The sequence below is a fragment of the Apodemus sylvaticus genome, chromosome 22, assembly GCF_947179515.1.
Source record: "Apodemus sylvaticus chromosome 22, mApoSyl1.1, whole genome shotgun sequence".
NCBI lineage: Eukaryota > Metazoa > Chordata > Mammalia > Rodentia > Muridae > Apodemus > Apodemus sylvaticus.
Window position 1 is genome coordinate 12,040,207 of NC_067493.1, and position 19,941 is coordinate 12,060,147.

Sequence of the window (19,941 nt, forward strand, 5' to 3'; positions counted from 1 at the left end):
AATCATTTTAAGTATGTTTTAGAAAATATGTACAAATATAAAAATAAAATATGCTGAGTACATTTCTGTTGGTTGTGTGTATATGGTCCAGGGATGAACAATTATATGAAGACTTGTGTTGGATAAGCAATTTGAAAAGTATCTCTGCCTCAGGCTAATTTTCCCACTTGCAAGACACTTGCTGTGTTTCCACTTTCATGGTCAACCCATATTCCTCTGGAATCATAAACCAAATTATACTCTTTCAGAAGTAACCTTAGACATTATATTTTATAATAACAACATAAAAGGCACTAGTACATGTGGCGAGCCCCCTGACCAGTAGGGAAGAAGACCACCGACACGAGGATTCTTCTCTGATCACACTTTATTGGAGTACCGATTGGTTAATGGAGAATTGAAGATGAGAGGTGAGGGAGAAGGAAAGGGAGCGGCATATATAGGCAGGACAGGGACTTTCCCTTGTAGATAAGCTAGTCGGGTTGGGATAGGCTGCTTGCTGTTGCCGGGCAGACTTGTGCTGGGACAAAGGCCAAAATGAGATGTTTACCACACTCCTCGGCGCCATCTTGTAATGGCGAATGGTGTGGATCGCCACAAGTACACACAATAAATTTTTATACCTGTGATTGTTCTTTCATGTAACTTAAGAGAATTTGAAATGCAGAAAAGGTTCCTTACTGCTACCTTCATGTGTTTTTTGTCGATACATGTTTACAAGTGCAAATAAAATCGAGAGACACCATAAAGTGTGAGTTGATTCTTGACAATCATCACAGTTTTTTTAAATAATCTTGAGTAAAACAATGTAAGTGTGTTTGTTCAATTGTCCCAAATTCTGTGTAGTCACAGATTACTTTTGATTTTATTGAAAGACTACAAAGACTACTGTAATGTGTAAAGGCTTTAGTAGATTGATTGCATACTAAAAAGTTTACTCTTGTATAAAGATACCAGAAGGTGCAAAACATTAATGCATCATCTATGTGTATGGGGTTTGTCTGAATTGTGACTTTTTCTCATGACTTTTTCAAAGTCTTTTTTGAAGAGTTACAGTTACATGCAGAGGCTTTAACACATTGCGTATTAACAGCATTTCTCTACAGGATGAGTTCTTTTATATATTCACTCATGAATTTGTTTAGAATTCTTTATCCCATTTATTGCATTTGTAAGATTTCTCATCAATATGTGTTTTGTTATATACTTGAACATAACTATAATATATAAATGTTGGGAACAAGTAAAATGAATTTGTCCTAAGGATTGCTGTTTTGTTACCAACCTCCATTTAATCATAAGTTTAAAATTAAGTGTCGGGTGATAGCTGACCTGAGAACTTGAAAATATCTAGCCAGCTTTCGTTATTCATGTTTTGTTCCCCAAAACATAACTGTTCATAACCATACTTTCTGTTACTACTGTTTTATTCCTCAAAATATAATGTCTTATCCTAACCACAAAAGAACACATGGCTATGATAGGCTAGAACAAAAACTACATTCCGTATCAGTTGACATAGATTAAGAATACAAAAAACTGATGATTGAGGGGAAATGTAGAGGTAATTTGGCACTGCTTTTTGTGGTTTTCAAAGTGAAAGGTATATAACTTTCTGGTGTAGTGTGGGTAGTGGTGGAATATTTCAAATAAGCTTTGAAGTGTATTTTTCTGGCACTCATTTATCAGTACTGACTTATGTAAAATAATTTCTTATCATTTGCATTCTCCTGATCTTTGAGTTGTGTTGGACCTCAGTGGATTTCATAAAATGTTGCTGTAATTCATACAATTTCTCTCCAGCATGCATAATTTCATAATGACAAAGAATACAGAGGTGTGCAAAGGCTTCACCATACAAAATACATTCACAAGATTTCTCCACAGTACTAATTCTTACATGATGAAAAAGATTGCTTCATCACCCTTAATTCACTGACTGTACTTCTCAATTAGAATTTCCATTACGAAGAATAGATGAAATGGTCAATGCAACTTTTGTAAAAGCAAACATTTAATTGGGCTCATCTTACAGTTTCAAAAGTTTAGTATATTTTCCTCATAGCAGGGAACATGTTACACATGCAGGCAAAAAATACTGGAGAATATAAGAGTTCTGAATCTTGATCCAAAGAAATTCAGGAAGTGACATCTTCCAGGGAGCTAATAGAAGGGTTACATCAGCACTTGGAATATCCCCAAACCCCACCCCAACAGTGATAAACTTTCTGCAAAAAAATCACACCTTCTAATAGTGCCTTGCCCTCCCCCAAATAAATCCTAACTCTCACATTCCACTGCCTAGCCCCATATCATTATTAAAACACTAGAGTGTGTGGGGATCACATTTAAACAAAGCATGATGTAAAACACTTGTGCTCCGACTTCAAAAGGCACAACCATTTATAGAAGTCTTAAACATGTTAAAAGTCCAAAGGTCAAAGACTCTTCTGTGATTAATCCTATCATGCAAGAGTAACACCCTATACTTTCAAAAACAAAAAGCACATATTATACCTTGAAATTCACAGGATATACATCTTCATTCCTAAAGATAATCATGAGGAAATACTGGACCTAAATAAGACCAAAGCCAGGTGAGCAAACTCCAAACTCTGCATCTTCATGTCTGATGTCAAAGTGTGCTTCAGATCCCCAACTACTTTCTGGTTTGTTCACACTGAAGCACAATTCTTTCTCTTTTACTGGTTTTATTTCATTCCTGAGCAGGTATCACAAAGATATAATACCTAAAAATCTTGGGCTCTCCAAGATAACTTCAACATTACAGCTTCTTTCAATGTCCAGGATCCACACAGCATCTTTTCTGTTTCTCCAAAGAGATTGGGTCACTTTTCATGCTCTGTCCTCTGTGTTACTCTAAGCTCTGGTTGTCTCCACTCTCCCCCTCCTGCTGTTCTAGCTGCTCATCCCATGGTACTTGTATCTTCAGGATGCTGGGTTCTTCCGCTGCAACTAGGCTTGACCAACAGCATCCCTTATGCTTGCTCAATGGTGCCAGTCCTCACCTGTTCTGCATGAACGCTTCATGCATTCAAAACCAGTAACACCAGGGTGATTCTTACACATGACCAAGTTCAACTGCACAAATAGGTCTAACCTGGGCTATCTATAAAACACAGATTCCTTGTCACTCAGAAGACTTTACCGAGAAGATTTCTCATGAGTGATGCTGATTTCTTCTTCATCACCTCTAAATTTTTAGCAACAGCTAGAGAGCATCAATAGTCTCAATAGTCTTTTCTATTCTTACCTATAAAGACAGAGTCACATGGAAAAAGCTACTGAGATCTGCTGCTTGCTAGGGCTGGAACATGGCCCCTTCTTTTACATTATCACAAGCTTACTATTTCTGTAAAACTTTACTCCCTAAAAGCGGCAGTCCTGGAACTTGCTCTGTAGATTAACCTTGAACTCAGAGATCAGCTGGGTTTTGTCTCTTAAACTCTGGGATAAAAATCATGTAATACCATGCCTGGACCTAAGCTTTCCCTGTTAGTTTTTTTATTGAAAACCCAGAATAGCAATCAAAATCTATTCCTTGTCAGTTTGACATATACTTGTATCTTCATATGTCCACATAAAAACTATAACCAGATAAAAATAATTCCTAATATGATATAGTTAGCTATCATACAGTTGCAAAGCCATAAGATTAGCTGAATTGTATCTGTCCCCAACATAAGCATTCCTTTAAGACCATTGAATATCTTTGATCACAGGATTTAGCTTATTTCAACCAACTGATAATGCTCTTTTTACCATATATTTTGCTGTTTTTTTCTTTTAAGTTTGCTATGCTTAATCAAATCTGTCATGCCAAAGTCTAAGTGGGGATTTTTGAGACTTCCTTTGTCAACGCAATTAATATAAGCCTCTTTACCTAAATTACAAGGAGATTCTTCAGACAAAGTTAATAGCCAGCAACATTCTTTGCCAAAACATCTTAAGGCTTCTCTCCAGTATGTGTTCTTTTATGATATTGCAGACTTTTGAGATATGCAAAGGCTTTACCACATTGATTACATTCATAAGGCTTCTCTCCAGTATGTGTTACATTATGAGACTGGAGATGACTCAGTCTTGCAAAGGCTTTACCACACTGATTACATTCATAAGGCTTCTCTCCAGTATGTATTCGTTTATGAATCTGGAGATGACTGGGTTTTGCAAAGGTTTTACCACATTGATTACATTCATAAGGTTTCTCTCCAGTATGTATATTTTTATGATATTGGAGACTACCATACCATGAGTAGGCTTTACCACATTGATTACATTCATAAGGCTTCTCTCCAGTATGTATTCGTTTATGAATCTGGAGTTGACTGGGTTTTGCAAAGGCTTTACCACATTGATAACATTCATAAGGTTTCTTCTCTCCAGTATGTATGTTTTTATGATATCGGAGAGTACCGGGACATGAATAGGCTTTACCACATTGATTACATTCATAAGGTTTCTCTCTAGTATGAGTTATGTTATGTCTTTGGAGATCACTGTTATATGAAAAGGATTTACCACATTGATTGCATTCATAAGGTTTCTCTCCAGTATGTTTTCTTTTATGTATTTGGAGATCACTGGGTCTTGCAAAGGCTTTACCACATTGATTATATTCATAGGGTTTCTCTTCACTATGACTTCTTTCATGCCTACAACAATAATTGGCACATGTGAAATCTTTACCACATTCATTAGCATGATCAATCATTTTATCAGTATGCATTAAATTTACAGTTTGGTCCAATGGTATAGAAGCATCACATCTTAAGGTTTTATCACATCAAATGTTCACTGTGTTCTCCTGCATTATGGGTTGCTGAAGATATCTGTGATAGCTATTTCATGGCTCATAATATAACATCTTTTTTTTAATATAGGAGTGCTATATGGAGAAATATACTTCCTATTGTACTACCTATCTGAAGAAAAAGAGGAACAACTCAGAAATTTATAACATTGTTTGCATTCATAATATTTTTTCTAGTATACATAATACCACATCTCATATGAACCAGGAGAATCAGAAGATTTTCCAAGTTCTAGTTCTCATAACAATTTCCTACATTGTGAGTTTGGGGAAGTTTGCTATAAAATTAGAGAACCATTTAATTGCAAACTTCTATCATATTCAGAAACTCTATCACAACCAGAAAACTACATATACTCAAATTATTCTGGGATAAAATACATTGCTTATGTAATTATTCTACAAATAAAAAATTCAATTTCTTATGTCAATATCCCTATGCTCATGTGACTAGAAATCATTGTGACACATGATATATCAATTAAAAGAAGAAATGAAAGGTTTTCACACACATTGCATTCAAACTCTTTGACATTTTGTTTCTCTTAGGCATTTTATATATGGACTAAAGATTCTCTATGACATCATTCTAGACTCTCATAAAATGACCTCTAATTAAACTTAGCAATGTCACTATACAAAAATGAACACCATCAACTTTACCATGGACTATTAACTGATTCAAATATTTTAGACAGATATTTATCACTATTTAATCTACAACATCCAAAGATTAAAAGATTGTAGAGATTGAAAGATTCACCACATAGGTCTAATGGAGCTATAATTCAAATAAAGTTATCTCTAAAGTCATTGTTTCATTGTTTTCTTTCTTATAGGGTTGCCTTGCATACATGAATCAGATAATATACAATGAGATGCATGGTTCTGAGAGAATATTATAATCATAGCTACACTTAAAGGACTGAAATTTAATACTCTTGCTTTTCTTTAGAGCATGCAGAACATATTAAAAATTTGACAGAGAAATATCTAAATCAGTTTGCACAAGTAAATTACCTTTCATGACTTCCAGAAGTTTGACATTGTTCTTTAATATGATGGTCTTCCCAATAAGAACCTAAAACACAGTACCAGAAAATGAATGATATAATTTTGGAAATTAGGTGAAATTCAGGTTCACAGTATTGAACCTGATTCATCCAGCTCAATCTTCCTGTTTCTCAATTAAAATAAAGAAGATCATCAATAACCAAGAAACATTTGTCACTTATTTTGAAAATCAAAAGAAAATTCACAGTCTTACCTATAACTGTGAGGTTCCAGTAGGTCTCCAGCATCACATGTTTATACAGATTCTTCTGGGAAGGATCAAGTAAATTCCACTCTTCTGAAGTGAAGTTCACATGCACATCATCAAAAGTCACTGCATCCTAAAATATCCCACACACACATGTACAACACAAAGCATGATATTGATATCACTGTAATGTAAATGTATGCTTTCTTGACAATATATTCAATTATTTCTGGTGCTTCTTCCACGTATTTCTTGACACAGATGTTATAATCTAATCACCATCTTATTTTTGAAGGAAATTGAATGGTGTGGACATATACATGGGGCCCACACCCTCTAAAAGCAAAAACAGATGTGATTGGTATGTAGGGGTTTATGTAGGCAAGGGACCAAGAGAGGGGACAGTGATCAGGGATATGATGAATATATAAAATATTGGGGATACAAAAATGAAAGGAAGAAAGAGATATTTTAAGTCTATATACACTGTCATCTCCTCCAATAGGTATCTGGAAAGGTTCCTCATACAAGACCTCCAAAAATCTACAAAGAAAGACAGTCTGGGCAGACAAGCATTCAAAGAAATCATCCTATCTGGAAAGTTTTTGTTTCAATCAACTGCATTGTGTCTCTGGTCATGATAGGTTCACACTCATCCAGTGTTGAAAAGACTCTCAGACTATTGTGAACCTCATAGTCTGTAGTATCTCCTACTCTGTTCAAAGTTCTAAAGTCTCCTCTGGTGCTCAAGGAAATGATGTGAAAGCCACATATTGTAAAATCAGAAAGCATCTTTCCAACAGGCTATAGCAATGAACACCCTTTCACATTCCAACAAATAGGATTGTACACATATGGAGAGAAGATTGGACCAAGGCAAAGAACATAGCAGGACAAACACCAAATGCTGGAGCTTTGTCTTAAACAAATTGGACTTCAGTTTCTAAAGGCTTAGATAGGCCTCTTCCTGTAACGTCTAATACATCTCTCAGTTTTGAGTATTTCGTCTCCCTGTATGTCTCTCTTCTTATCAGATTTAGGTATCTCAACACCTTCTGGTCCCAAAAGGTGGGACTTAAGCATCATCCTCACAACTTCAATGCAATGAACTCACAGAGCCTTAACTGAGGCTTTGACTCTGCGAAAAGATGACTAGAATAGAGCAAAACTGAAACCATAAGGAAAGACTCCATGACCTTGAATTTTTCATCTGTCAATTTCTAGAACCAGCTTAATATGGGTGATTCTGTTAAGTTTTGCTTCTAAGTTGATGGACCACAATTACATTAGGTTTATTTAAAGTTCCTTCCTGCACCTAGGAAAAAATTTGTCCACTTCTTCCATTAATTTATGACTTATCAGGAGGAAGAATTTCACTTAGGTTACCTCCTCAGGCATATACCCATCAAAGTATTTGCTGCACAGTTTTATTTATAATAGCTAGAAACTTGAAAAAGTCCAGATGTATCTCAACCGAAATATGTGTACAGAAAATGTCATTCATTTTCAGAATTGAATGCTATTCAGCTATGAATAACAAGGACATCATGAATTTTACAGGCAAATAGATAAAACTAGAAACTTTCATATGAACTGTGGTAACTCAGACACAAAAGGAAAAGCATGTATATACTCACAAGTGAATAATAACCATAAAGGGCAGGATATCCACACTACTCTCCATAGACAAAAAGAAGTGAAACAAGATGGAGACCCAGCTGGGCAGTGGTGGCACATGCCATTAATCCAAGCACACGGGAGGCAGAGGCATTTGGAACTCCTGAGTTCAATGTCAGCCTGGTCTACAGAGTGAGTTTCAGTACAGCCAAGGTTACACAGAGAAATCCTGTCTTGAAAAACTAAAATTAAAAAAAAAAATTTAAAAAAATGAAATAAGGAATACACATATGAAAATGGTTGAATCTCACTCAGAAGGAGGAATAAAGCTGTCATAGGAGGCAGATGGAAGAGAGAGAACAGGATAAGAAAACAGATAAGAAAGGGGAAAAAGGAAAGAATAGGAACACGTGTGGTGAAAGACAAGAGTTGAACAGAGCACCAGGACAATGAATTGAAATCTGCAGCAGGTAAGGGCCGAAGAGTGGGGTATCTCTAGGTTGTGCAAGAGATGACAAATTGGAGTGCACCCAGGATTCTATGGGGGTGATCTTAGCTGAAATGCATGGCAATGAGATATGGAGCAGAAAAGGCCTCATCCTGCAGAGAGGCAGGACTCCCCAGTGGGGAGCTAAGGACAGAAAGTGAACCAATAACCTTTCCACCCAAAATGTGTCTTGTCTACAAGAAATGCAGGCAAAAGGATGGAGCAGAGACTGAGGGAATGGGCTAATGATCCCTGACCAACTTGAGACCCATCCCATGGGCATGCAATAAACCCTGATGTTACAGACGATGCTTTGTTATACTTTCAGACCATTGCTTAGCATCACAGGCCTCTGGGATTGTCCACCTAGCTGAAGACTGAAACAGATGCAGACACCCACAGCCTAACATTAGACAGGGCTCAGCAAGTCTATTGGAAGAGTCTATTGGAAAGGATTGAGGGCCTCCTAAGGAACAGGAAGTCAATAAGAAGACACTGAGAGTCAAATAAAGTGCACATGATGAGACTGAGCTATCAACCAAAGAGCATATACAGGATTGTACTGGGGCCCCCTCCATATATGTAGTAGATGTGCTACTCAGTCTTCCCATGGGTGCCCCAACAAATGGAGAGGGAGATGTCCCTTATGCTATTGTCTGTCTGTTAAAATTGTTCTTCTAACTTGGCTGAACTCAGTAGGAGAGGAAGTGCTTAACCATGCAGAGACTTGAAATGCCATGATTAGTGGATACTCAAGGGGTTCCCATCCACTTTGGAGAGATAAAACTAGATAGAGATGAAGGACAGTGTAAAGTGTAATGGATATGTGGTAGCAATTCAAATATAAAATGAATAAATAAATAAATAAAATAAATAAATAATGAGAAAAGTGGTCAAATATATGTAAGAAGAAGGAAAATACAGAAATCAGCCCATTATTTTCAAATTTTACCCCTTTCAGTATTTCAGGGCATAAGCCAAGCACGAAAGATTTTTGGCCAAAGAATCACACTAATGACCTCTTGCTAAAGTGTTCACAGAGTCTATTTTTTACTAAAATACTATTATCTCAACTTCCTCTGTCAGCATTATTCTCAATACTACAATCTTCCACATCTTATGAGAACAACTCATTAAGATCCATGTACACTTTTCTATGACATTTTCTATATCAATTTCTGATAATTTCCACATTCTTTCAGAAGAGTACATAGATTCTCTCAAGCTTCAAAATCATCTTTTGAAGCCATTTGTTGTTGTTGTTTTTGCTGTAACGTGCTACTCTGCAACTGTGATGGAATCCTCTGAGCTAAAACAACTCAGGTAATAAATGGTTGTTGTACATGGTTCTGGCAGATCACACTCCATCATGTTGGGAGCTCAGAACAGAAATTGAACCTAGAAACTGAAGGCAAACACATTGGTCTCTTTGCTTGCTTTTTTGCTTGGTCACTGTCTCATGTTCACCTAGCTCTCTCATCTAGCCCACGCCCACTTGCTTAGAAATACCGCCCCCCCCCCCTCAGTGGAAGAGCCTTCCCACATCAATCATCAACACAATCTCTCACAGACATAGCAACCATACATTTTGATGAGGGGAGACCCTCAGTTGAGGCTCCTTCAGATGACTGTAGTTCTGAAATGTTGAGAACTGAAGACAGTTTGTTGCACAAAGACAATAATAATGAGGAATTTGTAAAAACACAAAACCAATGATGAACCATATCAATTACATGGGACCATGCTACCACAAGAGAGAGATAGAGTTATGGCTCAGCCAGAGGAAAATTGGAAGGGCACCTGGTACAGAGCAGGGAAGTATACAATTGTCTCGGAACTTCAGAGACTGCGCTGCCCTGGGATGAGGGGTCTTTAAACCAGGCTTCCTAAGACAGTGTGACCAAGAAGATGGCCTAAACAGTTGGAAGGTGAACATAGAGGCAAAATACCCGTGCAAACCTAGGAATAAGATTGCTGGTCCAAGGAAGATATAATAACTTTGTTGGAATGGATGAAGAACAACCTATGTAAAAACAATTCCAATATATAGGGCTACACATGGACTATGCAGAGTGTGGTACTAGAGCGGGCAAAATGATGTCTTGTCATTTCCACATTGTAAAATATGGTAAGGAGAACCCACTTTTGCCTTGGATACTGACTCAGAGAACTTTCTGTCATGGGCATGTTAATGGGTGTAGGGCCTTTTGATAAGATGGATGATGCCCAAGGTGGGGGTGAGTAACTAAACTGATTGGGATGGAAACACACTCATTTCCTCTCCATCACAGAACACTAAAGTACCACATACATAATAGACAGCCACAAGGAGACAATTAAGACCAAGGGCACAGCAACCTCTATACCATGTTCAGAAATATCTTCCAAGTACCTGTAGATAACACTCTCTGTTGCATACACTCTATCATGGTTTTTTGTTCACTTTATTCACCTACCTCCACAAATACTCAAGAAAAATTCAAAACCAAGAAAAAGAAAAACAAATCTGACAGTGAAAGCACTGATGCAAGGATCGACAATGACATATCCCCTTAAGAGCAAACCTTTAAATGTTTACATTAGAGCGCTGGGATCTTGGGACTCCAGACAAGGCCCCAAGATAGTATGCTTAATTCCAGGGAATATAAAGAGCTCTAAGGAGACTATTTTAATACAAACTGAAACAATCCCCTTTTCCCTTCCTTGAATGCCTCATCCCTGTGTCACAACCTCTGCTTGGGCAGACACTCATTATTCAATCACATACTTTACCTGCCAGGAGATAATGTAGGCTTTCCATAGATCTACCAGAAAATTGTTATCTCAGATGCAATTTACATAGTTGCCCTTAGCACTGTACTAAACAGAAGAGACAGCTCTCTCCTGACTATGTTTCCTTGTAAATTGTTAAGATCATCTCTTCCTACCCTATGCTTATCCCAGGTTTTGACAACAGCAAGCATTTTCACTTGAACATGCCTACCACACAGGTCAGTAAAACAGGCAACACTCAGCCAACACTCTGTGAATCCATACGTCAAATAGTAATCCAGGAACAAAACTCCTACCCAAACAAGACAAACCAGAAAACAGTGCATAGACCATTAATCACCTCAAACACAGAGGCATAGACATCGACATAGTACTATAATAAATGACAGCCAGGAAAATATATCATCAAGAAATCATACCTATGCCTATCACAGCAAGTCCTGAGAAATTAAAATAAATTAAAGTATGGTGCAAAAGAAGTTGTTCAGGGAAAGGAAGAGGAGTGAGAACCTGGGGAATGTATAGAGATACACAAGAGGACATGCAGACAGGCGCACATCCAGGGAGCAGAGAGAGGGAGAGAGAGAGAGAGAGAGAGAGAGAGAGAGAGAGAGAGAGAGAGAGAGAGAGAGAGAGAGAGCCATGAGGGTAGAGAAAGAAAAGAGAGGGGTAATGAGGAGAAAATGGAGACAGGAAAAAGACATAGCTGCTGTAGTTGGTGGTCCATGTATATAAAGGACACCTGACAACAGCTGCAGGTGATGGAGGCAGGTAATGACATTAGCAATTGATAAGTCCCTGAGATCAGGCCATTGAGATTACCTGTACACTGACCACTACAGAAACAAGGTTGACCCACAAAACAGCTAAGGAAAAGAGAATATCACTTATTAAAGATGAATAGAAAACATAGATACATATGTGAAAAGAAAAATTTGGATTCTAAATGTTTCCTGGCACTACACATCTGGGAATTCTATAACATGAGCTGGCAAAAACTACAAATGACGGGAATAGAAGTAGAAGGATATCAGCTTGAAAATATGTTCAATAGCTTCATAAATGAAAATTCTCCCAAACTAAAGAACAAGATGCTTATTAAATTACTTGAATCATCCCAAATACCAAATAGATTGGATCAATAAAGTCCCTTTTCCACAAAAAAAAACCACTAAACATGTAAAGAAATATGAAAATCTGCAACAGAAAAAAAAAACAACAAAAAGACAACAAAAACCAGTAACATATGAAAGGAGCAGTATTAGATTTAAACCTTTCTTCTCAATGTAGAGTGTAAAAGACAAAAGGGTTTGGACATGTGATGCCAAATGAAAAAGAAACAAACAAACAAACAACAACAACAACAAAAAAAAACACCCATGATTTTTTCTACAAGCAAGCCAATGGCCCAAATATGTTGGGAAGATTCATCCAGGACAATGAAGTTAGTCAGAAGTCATACCTGATTGAGCAAGTAAGAAGCATCACTAGAAAACTTACAGGTGATCACATCTGGCTGATGATTCCCATCCAGCCCCAGAGAGTATCCAACAACCCAGGTCACACAGCTCAGGCGCCTGCCATCCTCATTGTGGGTAGATAGCCAGTGCTTACCATTTCTCAACTTCAGAGCTTCCCTGAGGTCCTCTCACAGCACCCAACAGGACACAGAAAACCATTCAAGCCTGCACAGCCACAGTGAACTTGGAGAATTGCAGTCGCAAGGTCCTACCTCTTTGTTTGAAAGGCAGGATTGCCTGGAAGCCTTGATTGGCCACGGAGTCTTACACTTCCTCAACGTTAATGTGTGCTTCCAGTCCAGGTCCAGACCTTTTCCAGAGCTGAGGAGTAGTTTACACTCCATTCGCATTTTTGCCTGTCCTCCAAGAGGAATCTAATCCCATCCAGTCCTGGAGAAGAAGCCATCATTGCAGCTTAGGCTAGACAGCTGTCTGCTCCTTCACTCTATGAGCAGTAATCCAGCACTAACCAGGATCTGACTTCAAAACTAGCCTGAGCCTTTCTCACAGCACTTCCCTTCTACCTGAAATCGAGGAGTATGGCTCGCATAGCCCATTACTAAAGGTGCAGTGGAAGTATCAATATGACCCAAGAGTGGAAGGTTGACCAGGCTATTAAAACATTATCAAAGAGGGATTTTATTATCTATTATCAAATTATCTATTATCAAAGAGGGATTTTAGGAAACAAAAGTCTTGTATTGTGGCTAAATGCTGGGCTTGAGGAAACTGCACCTCCCTTCGGATGATCATAGATATCAAACAAACCTGGTATCAAGGCAGAAACATAAGAGAAATATTATATCCAAGTCTCTGCTGCCCATATGTGTTATCAACAAGCCTAAAATGGGTGAAACCCCTGCCCACTTGGTCCATTCATTAAACTATGCAATTAGAGCACTAATATGCTATTTCATGTAAGATACAGATGGTCAAGATTCCTTCTAAGTCATGACACAGGACTGGAAAGATAATATTTCCTTGTGGCAAAACTGGTAAGGTATATTATAGGGAATGCCAAATAAAGCAAATTGCTTCTGGTGATGCTCATTGAGAGGTAATGACAAACAACAAACAAACAAACAAAAATAATTTCTAGATCAATAACTGCACACCATGTACCAATAGATGTGGTCTATCATTTTAAGTAAGCATACAACTCAGTCAACTTGTCACCTAGGAGACATTTCTCTTCATTGTTCTTCACACTGCTGATACCTAGGCATGAAACTGCTCCACAGCCCTCTGATTTCTCTGTCATATTAAAATGTTTTTACCCCACCTCTGAATCTCTGCCTGCTTTCACTTTATTAAGATATTCTCAGAACAAACAAAGTCTGAGTCATGATCAGAAGAATTCTCTGTTCTCATTTCATTAAAAAAACACAAGCCCAACCTGGAAATTATGTGATTTATTTCTTGTACTGGAGACTTTCTTGGCCTTCTCCTAATAGAGACTTACTGGATCCCTGTATGACTTCTGCAGCTGGGCTAGAAATGTGTATTTGATATCATTTTTTCTTAAATTCATAGTAATTAGGATGGAATTATAACATATTACAGACCACAATTGTTGAGTAAAGTAGTTGTAGTTGCTTGAACTTTTGATTAAACTGGATGTGCAATCCATGCTTGATACAAAAATGACAAGTTACAGGTGCAAATGAAAAACCCCAAAAGGATAAAGTAAACTTCCTTTCACCTACAGAAATTTATGTAAATATTTTACTATTGATTCTCCTTGTTTTACCAACACACTTTTACAAATATAAAAATAGTAAGTAGAAAGATGTGTATGCATGGATGGATGCACATAACACATTTTTCCATCTGCTTTGGATGAAAATATTTGAGCGGGAAGTGATAGAGATGTTTGACTTAATGTAAGATAACCTAAAATTATTTAGATAACTAAACAGAGTTTTGATCTTATGATCCTCTAGCCTTGTTTGCTGGGTTCTGAAATTTTAGGCGTGCACCACAGCATCATGCATTTCAACTTCAACTACAGAGTACCTAACACTACCTTACTTTGCACTCCATTTCAATTACTAGGCACAAACCATAATGATGGCCATCTTGTTGGGTTAAATACTATTTGGGGTTTCTTACCCACTTGAATCTTAATGGTACCAATTAAAAGACATAAAAGAGGTTATATTTATAATAAGCATTAAAGCACCAGAGTTGTATATATACTGAACATCTATGTTATTTTCTCTACTTCCCTGTTAATACCTCACGATATCACTTGCCATGTTCTACCTCGAACACTTCTAGAAACAGGTTGCCCTTCATGGCTGTGCACTCACAACTCATCTATTCCATGGTACCTTCCTGCTCCTCTCTTTCCTTTGAGGAGTTCTCAAGACCCAATCCCCATTGACCTCTCTTCTGAGTAACTTCAGCCTGCAGGGATATTATTAAACCATCACAGAAGGCAGGGGAGATATGGTAGAAATAATGTGATGCTAATCCCAAATATTATTGTAAAATGTTGAAGCAGGATTTATGGACATCTGCTCCATCAAGAAAGTAGGTCTTGTAGTAGAGTGCACAAAATCTTATTTATACCTTTTGTCTTAGGTTAAATATCTTAAACCTAAAAAATAATAGTCCTCTCAGACAGGGCCACATCAGTATACATAATGAAAATGAATGTTGTACCAAGAAGAAGGTGCATAGCACAAAATTATTACATAAGAAAAGTGGAGCGAATTCATACCAGCAACTTTACATTATACCTGAACATCTGGAAGAGAAACAGGTTAAGCAATCACTCCACAAGCAAGGAGTTGACATCAAGAAATTATCAAATTGATGGCTAAAATCTATAGAGTAGGAAGAGAATCCAAAGAATAAATGAAACAAAGAGTTGGCTCTTTGAGCAAATCAACAAGATAGGCAAACAATTTTTAAATCTAACTAAAAGATAAGAAAATATCCAAATAAAATCTAAAAGGAAAATTTAGCACAAAAAAACAGACAATGTTGAATTTCAGAGAATAATAAAGATATAAAAATGTCTATATACCACTAAATTGAAATTTCTAAAGGAAATGAATAATTTCTTCAATTTTACATACTTTACCTGCCAGGAGACAAAGTAGGCTTTCGACAGATCTACCAAAAAAATTTTATCCCAGATGCAATTTTCAGTTAAACTTAGCAAACTACTAAATATCAGTGGCTACTAAGCCTCTCTCCTGACTATTGTCTCCTTGTGAGCTGCTAAGATCATCTCTTCCTACCCTATGTTGATCCCAACTTTCTACACCAGCAAGCTTTCCCACTTAAACATGCCCACCTCACAGGCCAGTAAAACAGGCAACACTCAGCTAACACTCTACAAACCCATATAACAAACAGTAATCTAGGAACAAACCCCTACCTAACGAAGACAAACCAGAAACCAGAGGCCTAGACATAGGCATATTAAATAACATCGACATAATAAATAACAGCCAGGAAAATATGCCACGAAGAAATCCAACATATGCCTATCAAAACAGGTCCTGTGAAATTAAAACATACACAAATATCATATAAAAGAGGTTGTTTGGGGGAAGGGAGAGGAGTGAGAATCTGGGGAATGTATAGAGGAATACAAGATGACCTGCAGACAGGCAAACAGCCAGGGAGCACAGAAAGAGAACCATGAGGGAAGAAAAAGAGGAGGAATGTGCAGAGAACAGAGACAGGGAACAAACAGACAGCTGTTGTAGCTGGTGATCTATGCATATAAACCACACCTGACGATAGCAGCAGGTGATGGAGGCAGGGAAGGGCTAAAGCAGGTGCTAAGTCCCAGAGAGCAGACCTTTGAAATTGCCTGTACACTGACCACCCCACTCAATATTTTGTGGTGAAAGCCAAGAAGAAAATATTTTTGGCCAAAATATCACACCAATGACCTCTTGCTAATATTTACCCTGTGTCTATTTTCCTCTGAAATGCCATGATCTAAATTTTCTCTGACTGCATACTGTCAAAACTCCCATATTCTGGGTCCTATGAGAACAACTGATTAAGCTCCATGGACAGCTTTCAATGACTTTTACCATCTCAATTTCTGATAATTTCCACATTTTTTCCTAAGAGAACATAGATTCTGTCCAGAAACAAAATCACATGTTTATAATGCTTTTGTCGCTGTTTTTGTTGTTCTAATTTGTGACTCTGCTGCTGTAATGAAATGCTCTGAGCAAAAGCATCTCAGGTAATAAATGGTTGTTGTGATTTTTTTTTTCAGACCACAATTCATCACTTTGGGAACTTAGAGTAGAAACTGAAAGTGCAAACCGAAGGTTAAAGCATGGAAAACATTGTCTCCTGGATTGCTCTCCTGCTTAGTCAGTGTCCCATGCTCAGATAGCCCTCTCATCCAGCCCAGGCCCACTTGCTTATGAATATTGTCACCCTCAGTGGAAGAGCCTTACCACATCAATCATCTACACTATCTCACAAACATAGCAACCAGCCATTCGGATGAGGGCACACCCTCAACTGAGGTTCTTTCAGATGACTGTAGTTCTGAAATGTTGAAATGTTGGCAGTTTCACTTCTCTCCTGACTATGTGTCCTTGAACCTTGCTAAGAATTACTTATCCTGCCCACATCCTCTTCTAGCTTTCAACCAGGTCTCTCTCTTGAACAAACAGGTCAGTAAAAGAGGCAAAAGTCAGCCAACACTCTAAAAATCTAGACAGAAAACTGTAACACAAGAATACCTCTCCAACACAAACAAGACAAATTGAGAAACTAGTACCTAGACCAATAATCACCACAAATGCAGATACCTAGAAACCAGCATAGGAAGATAACTATACCAGCCAAGAATATAAGTCACCATCCTCAGGTTCTCACTCCTCTCATTTCTGAAAAACAACCACTTGAATCTGAGCTCTTGTGTGTTTTATTTTCTCAGTATATGTTAGAGAAAGGGGAGGAGAAAGAGTAAGAGGAGGAGGAAGAAAAGAAGAAGAAAAAAGAAGAAAAAAGAAGAAGAAGAAGAAGAAGAAGAAGAAGAAGAAGAAGAAGAAGAAGAAGAAGAAGAAGAAGAAGAAGAAGAAGAAGAAGAAGAAAGAGAAGAAGAAGAGGAAGAAGAAAAATCAGCATATAGAAAATATTTCCAAGGAAATCACAAATGAAAGCTTTCCTTAAATAAAGGAAGGTGCCTATTAATATAGAAGATGCATCAAAAATACCAAACAGATTGGGAAAGTGATGTTTTGGCACATCATAATAAAAACACTAAACATATTAGTTAATGAAACAAAAAAAAGCTATTGCAGAAAAAAATTAACAAACCAAGCAAAACAAAAACTGGTAATGTTTAAAATCAGAACTATTAGATTCATATCTGCGTGGTTTCTTTTTAAGAAATAAATTCATTACTTATACAATGTGCTGCCTGCATGTATTCCTGCAGGCCATAAGAGGGAACCAGATCCCATTATATATGGTTTATATACCCATTACCAGCCACCATGTGGTTGGTAAGAATTGAATTCATGACCTGTGTAAAAACAGCCATGACTGTTAATCTCTGAGACATCCCTCCAGTCCTACTCCTGCCTTCTTAATGTATACTGTAAAAGACAAAAAGCTTTGGAAACAGGTGATGCATAGTCACAGAAACCACCCATGCTTCTACAAGAAAGCAACTGATCCAGATGTTTTGGACAGAATTACAATCAGCCTTGATACTGAAGTTATTAAGAGGTCATGTCCTGAACTAGCAAGTAAGAAGCACCACTAAAAACCTCACAGGAACTCACATCTGGCTGATGTTTCCCCATCCAACCCCATAGAGGACCCTCCACCCCAGGTCCCACTGCAAAGCCGCATGTTTGTCCACATTGTGGGCAGATATCTTGTGTTCACCATGTCTCGATTTCATAGCATCCCTGAGGTCCCCTCACAGCAAACAACAGCATTGTTCAGAGCAGGACGCAGAGAACCATTCAAGCTGCACAGACACAGTGAACACACAGAAAGATTCCTGGATGATCGCATCTCTTTGTCTGACCGGCAGGTCTGCCTTGTGCCCTTGATTGGCCAGTGACTCTTAGCCCTCCTCAGGTTAAAGTGTGCTTCTTATCTGGGGCCACACCTTTTCAACACCTCAGGAGTGGTTTGCACTCCGTTAATTTTGAAATGATTCCAAGAGGTATCTTACCCACCCAGCCTTGTAGGAGGAAACAACATTCCAGCTCAGGCTGGTCAGCTGCCTGCTCCTCCCCTCTCTGAGCCAGGACCCTCCGCTTACCAGGACTGGTGCCTGAGCTTTCCTCAAAGCACTTGTCTTCTTCACAAAGTCATGGTGAACAGCTTGCCTAGACCTTTACTGAAGATGCATTGGCCATATCAGTCTGACCCAGGAATTGATGACCTAATGCATCACCCAGGTTACTCACATTAAATATTGATTTTTAGAAACAACAGTTTTAGCCAGGCAGTGGTACTGCATGCCTGTAATCCTAGCACTTGGGTGGCAGGCAGGTGAATCTGTGAATTTGAGGACAGCCTTGTCTACAGAGTGATTTCCAGGAGTGCCAGTGCTATACAGAGAAATCCTGTCCCAAAAAGAGAGAAAGAAAGAAAGAAAGAAAGAAAGAAAGAAAGAAAGAAAGAAAGAAAGAAAGAAAGAAAGAAAGAAAGAAAGAAAGAAAGAAAGAAAGAAAGAAAGAAAGAAAGAAAAAAAGAAGGAAGGAAGGAAGGAAGGAAGGAAGGAAGGAAGGAAGGAAGGAAGGAAGGAAGGAAGGAAGGAAGGAAGGAAGGAAGGAAGGAAGGAAAGAAGCAACAAACAAAAACAAACCAAGAGCTTTGTTTTTGGAAAAATATTTGGCTCTGGAAAATTGAACCTACCTTCAACAGATGAAGGATATCAAACAACCCCAGGAGGAAATACAGAAACATAAGTGTTGATCAGTCTTACTAGTCAGCACATTTTCATCAGTGCAAAGTGGAGAAAAACCACATTTGTATTAGTACAGATTTTCTAGATCTGTACTTTTACAGATTTTCATGAATATTTCTATGTATATAGAAAGGGTAGTTAATAGAATGTCCCAATAAAGGCTGTCTGTCCAGGGAAGTTAGAAAAATCAAGGCTGGTTAATTTCATATTGCAGGATATTACAGCTGATCTTCAGTGTATACCAGTAGTATACACTTAAGAAATAAGTACTTCCTAATGCCAGTGTTTGTTTTGGAAAATTAAGTAGTACAAGTAAAAAAAAAACAAAGAACTACCTTTTCATGACCTTTCTATATGTAGGCTGCAAAAAGCAACTATAGCCTAGGTCAAAGGTGGATCCGAACATCTCAAAAGATCTCAATTAAGAAAGAGTTTTTCATTTCAAAAGATATAATTAAGAAATATTTCCCACAGTAACCAGGTTTAGAGTTAGTGTTAGGCGATTAGAGGGTTATGGTTAGGATCAAG

The 19,941-nt window shown here is 37.8% G+C and overlaps 1 protein-coding gene across 9 annotated transcripts in view; it reads right to left on the minus strand.

Annotated features, from left to right (window-relative positions):
• Positions 1–360: 360 nt before the first annotated feature.
• Positions 361–19,941, minus strand: part of LOC127673332 (zinc finger protein 120-like) — a 59,314-nt gene continuing 39,733 nt past the window's right edge. For all 9 annotated transcript variants that reach the window (XM_052168997.1, XM_052168996.1, XM_052168991.1 and 6 more), the window contains 3 exons: positions 6,102–6,228; positions 5,855–5,915; positions 361–4,676 (listed from right to left, as the gene is read on the minus strand). In XM_052168997.1, the coding sequence (XP_052024957.1) occupies positions 3,968–4,676; positions 5,855–5,915; positions 6,102–6,228 (897 nt within the window). In that variant the 3' untranslated portion in view covers positions 361–3,967. The remainder of the gene's footprint in view (positions 4,677–5,854; positions 5,916–6,101; positions 6,229–19,941) is intronic.